This window comes from Otolemur garnettii, unplaced genomic scaffold (genome assembly GCF_000181295.1).
Source record: "Otolemur garnettii isolate 467f Iridium unplaced genomic scaffold, OtoGar3 scaffold00005, whole genome shotgun sequence".
NCBI classification, from domain to species: Eukaryota; Metazoa; Chordata; class Mammalia; order Primates; family Galagidae; genus Otolemur; species Otolemur garnettii.
In genome coordinates, this window is record NW_003852400.1 from 5,247,616 (window position 1) to 5,251,839 (window position 4,224).

Sequence of the window (4,224 nt, forward strand, 5' to 3'; positions counted from 1 at the left end):
CATCCTTTAAGTGTTTTAAATGATTCATGTATTTACTCAATAACTGCTTAAGAGTTAAAATGTTAACCTCAGACAGTTTAGTACAAAGCTTCATTTCTTTGAATTTGGCATAAAAATTCTTTATCAACTATTATCCCCAAGACTGTAAAAAGTACTTGAAAATACAGATCAAAACAACCTTCCACAGAACGCTGTGCATACCTTGCAACCTGTAAAGGCTGTTCACTCTGGAGCGTTTGCTTATCTGCGGCCAAATCCCAAAGCGCTGGTGGGGCCAGGCCAGTGTCAGACTCTTTAATGCCTACACGGAGAAACATGACAGAATTCACTAAAGTGTAACGCATCACACAAAAACATGCTTTGTCACCTTCAACGCTGATGACATTTTGCACTGAATAGTTCTTTGCTGTGGGGATTGTCCTGTGCATTGTAGGCCGACTAGGACAGCCTCCTGCCACTAGATGCCCTTAGCACCATCCTTTCTCAAGTCACGAGAATCAAAAATGTCTCCAGACACTGCCAAATGCCCGGTGGCTGAAAACCACTGTCCTAAACTAACTGTGAAGCCAACAATGAAACGCCAAATTTGACATTTTTGTGCAGGTCAGACACTAAAATTTCACCACTGAAGCTCCCAAGAAGAAATGTTTCCAACTACCACTTACTTCAAGCAATACTATGTGAGATCATACTTTTATTCAAAACACTTTTTTAACTCATTTATTGTAATTTATTTAACTGGGCTTTGACCAACAGAAACATTACTTGCTTGGAGGATGGTATTGGTTTTGTAGTTGCATAAGCATTACGTAAGTTTACAACAGAACTAAAAAGAGATCATTAAATGAGACACCTGAGCACATAGCAAGATTTTGCCTCTACAAAAATAAAAAGCTGGTCATGCAATGCCAGCTACACAGGAGGCTGAGGCAGGAGGATCCCTTGAGCCAACGGGCCTGGTATTGCAGTAAGCTATGATGTCTGCTGAACTCTGGCCTGGGGCAACAAAGTGAGAGCTCATCTCATTCACTCATTCATTCATTCACTCATACATAAATTCATACATACATGCATAAATAGAGTGGAACTGAGAAGCCAATTTGATTAGGTCTGCCAAGCTTAACCTGCCCTACTTGCTTTTGGTAACTTGCTTTTTGTTATTTTTTTTTCCCATGTAGCTAAAAGCCACACCACTAAAATCAGTTAACTTAACCTGCATTGGCTTCCTTATAGATATTATTTCTAATGTATATGTCACTATGCTAATGGTTATTTAAGTTGTTTTTCAGGAACTTGAGGGCAGCTCCTATCCAGTTCAAACAAGTTGAAATCATCAACTAGGAAGTAGCCTTTTGATGTCAGAGGGCCAATCCTCCACTTGAGGATCCCACTCATACCATGTTCTGAACATGTGCCTTATGAAGAGCCATGAACCCCAACCACGTCTGCCTAGATCACAAATTACTTCACTTTTCCCCACTGCCAATCACCTTTCCCCACACCTTACTCCAGCCCACTTCTCTAACCCATAAACATCCCTAAACCTATCTTTAGGGAATTGGATTTGAAAGCTGATCTCCTGCCTTCTAGCGGGGCTGCCTTGTGCATAAATCCTTTCTCCTTTTACAAAACTGGCTGTCACTGGGATTAGTTTATTGTATGTGGGCAGAATGAACCTGATCAGTATCAAGAGGGAATGGGAATTAAAAAATACATACCAGTGAGCTCATTGATTTTCTTGAGAAGTTGCTGAATATCATCCTCAACCTGCTTGATCTGCCTAGAGTAAGTGCTCTGACCCTAGGTGATGAAGATCAGTTTAATTAGAACATCAGGATACCAAGAATTTGCTAAACTAGATAAAAATTGTCTCAAAAACTTGTGAAATGAAAATAGAGAGGGAGTATATCATTTTCAGAAGTATTGCTCAACCAGACCAGGCACAACGGCTCACGCCTATAATCCTAGCACTGTGGGAGGTCAAGGTGGGTAGACTGCCTGAGCCAGAGTGGTATCTCATCTCTAAAAATAGTCAAGCATCGTAACAGGCGCCTATAGTCCCAGCTACTAGGAGGCTGAGGCAGGAGAATCACTTATGCCCAAGAGTTTGAGGATGCTGTGACCTGTGATGCCACAGCACTCTACCAAAGTCTACAAAGTGAGATTCTCTCTCTCTCTCTCAAAAAAAAAAAAAGTATTACTGAATCAATATTTCCCCTTAAACAGATAAAAATCATGCCTAAAATTATGCAGAATTACAGATCCATCCCTATTCATTAAAACTTTCTATTTCAGAACTAATTCAGTTATACTTCTTAAATATAATAAATAATTGTATAAATTATTTGAAATAGTACTACACTTTAATCACAAATAGTATAAAAATAATGTATAAGCTGAGACATGCTAGATACTTGAATCTACTAATACTACAGACAGAAACGTTAGGTAGGGAACTTTTCTCACAGAAGATTACTGTGAACTACTACATAATCTTTTCTAATTATTCTGGAAGAACAATACCAAAACACTTTTTTTCAACATAAAATATCTACATTTTGTAAACACTGAAAGGACTTACATAAGTTTTCAGCAAGGCAATATCCCCCTCATCCAGAGCTAAAAGAAGAGAGATAACACATGAGATTCAAAAATAAACTACAGCAAAATTGTGAAAGTATAAAATACAGTCATCAAATAGCTCCTGGACTCGAGGAACTTTTACCTAATGGAGGGAATGAGGATTTAAAAAGGTCATAATGTACACGATGACATATTTTATATACTTTATACAGTATATACATGAAACACATCCATTAAGGATCTTGGTTAAATTATAACATATTCATAAAATGAAATACAACACAGCCATTGAAAATGATTAACACAAAATAGAGCTTATAGGCACAGAAAGCTACTCAAGAAATACTCTTAAGTGAACCAGGTAGGCTAAAAGAAAAAAAAAGGATATAGAAGGTACATTTAATGTTTTTATACAAAATTTCTTTAAAACAAATGTGAAGAGTACCCTGAAATGGCGTTCACCTGAAAGTTAACAGTGGTTATCCAGGATTTCACATGATTTATAACCTTTTATTCACAAATTTTATATTATTTATTTTACAACCTTTTTATTCACAAATTCTGCATTTATGAATTTTTCCCACCTCCTCAAATTTATTTGTAATCCCCAAGTAAATATTCATACACTTTTGTGATCATTTATAAACATGCATAGAGTGGCAAAAAATTTGATTTCATAGCTGACAAGTCACTCTGCCCTCTTGTTTCAGCTCTCACACAGAGAGGACCAGAGGATGGAAACAATAGGAGAAATGGTAGCATAGTCCAAGAAGCTCAGGATCTGGGCCCAGTTGAACAGAGTTTGAAGCCTAACCCTGTGATCTATTAGTGGGATAGCCTTGGCCAAATCACTTAACATTCCTGAGCACGGTGGCTCACACCTGTCATTTTAGCACTCTGGGAGGCCAAGGTGGGTGGATTACTTGAGCTCAGAAGTTTGATGCCAGCCTGAGCAAGAGACCAGTTTCTAAAAAAAATAGCTGGGCATTGTAGCAGGTGCCTGTAGTCGCAGTTACTCAGGAGGATGAGGCAAGAGGATCTCTTGAGCCCAAGAGTTTGAGGTTGCTGTGAGCTCTAACACCAAGGCACTCAACCGCAGGGTGACTAAGTGGGACACTATCTCAAAAAAAAAAAAAAAATTAAGAACTTCGTTTTCTTTTTTGTAGAATAAAAAAGAATCTTCCAGGATGAGTTGTTTTTAGGATTTAATATTATAATCTATGTGAGATATGTGTACATAGTTTCTTCTAGGAGCAATTGTTCAGTATTTGCAGCAACTATAAGGAGCATATACACCACTAACAATAAGAATCAACCATACGTGTTTTAAGAAAAACATTTTATTTTTCAATCTAAAAAGACAAGCTATTTTCACAGGGCAGACCAGGCTTTGGTTATTTTTATTTTATTTTGTTTTTGATTTTTACTAAGTATAAGTAGAGGTAGAGAAAAGCATGCTTAGGTAATAGCAGCTAGGGAACACAGTTTACATGTTAGGCAATAATAGAAAATTAGGTAGATAGAGCGTTAGGGCCCTAGTGAGGTAGACAGCAAACGCCAGAATGAGCTTTTGATAATACAAGAACTGTGCTTTAGGAAGAATTAGTTCATATGACATGGAGAACAGATTAGAGTACGTGA

The 4,224-nt window shown here is 37.6% G+C and overlaps 1 protein-coding gene across 1 annotated transcript in view; it reads right to left on the reverse strand.

The window, feature by feature from the left end:
- PSMC2 (proteasome 26S subunit, ATPase 2) overlaps positions 1 to 4,224 on the reverse strand; it is a 20,685-nt gene that overhangs the window by 11,933 nt on the left and 4,528 nt on the right. The window contains exons 2-4 of the mRNA XM_012812056.1: positions 2,582 to 2,619; positions 1,719 to 1,800; positions 202 to 301 (exon numbers count right to left, since the gene is read on the reverse strand). Coding sequence (XP_012667510.1) covers positions 202 to 301; positions 1,719 to 1,800; positions 2,582 to 2,619 — 220 coding nt within the window. The remainder of the gene's footprint in view (positions 1 to 201; positions 302 to 1,718; positions 1,801 to 2,581; positions 2,620 to 4,224) is intronic.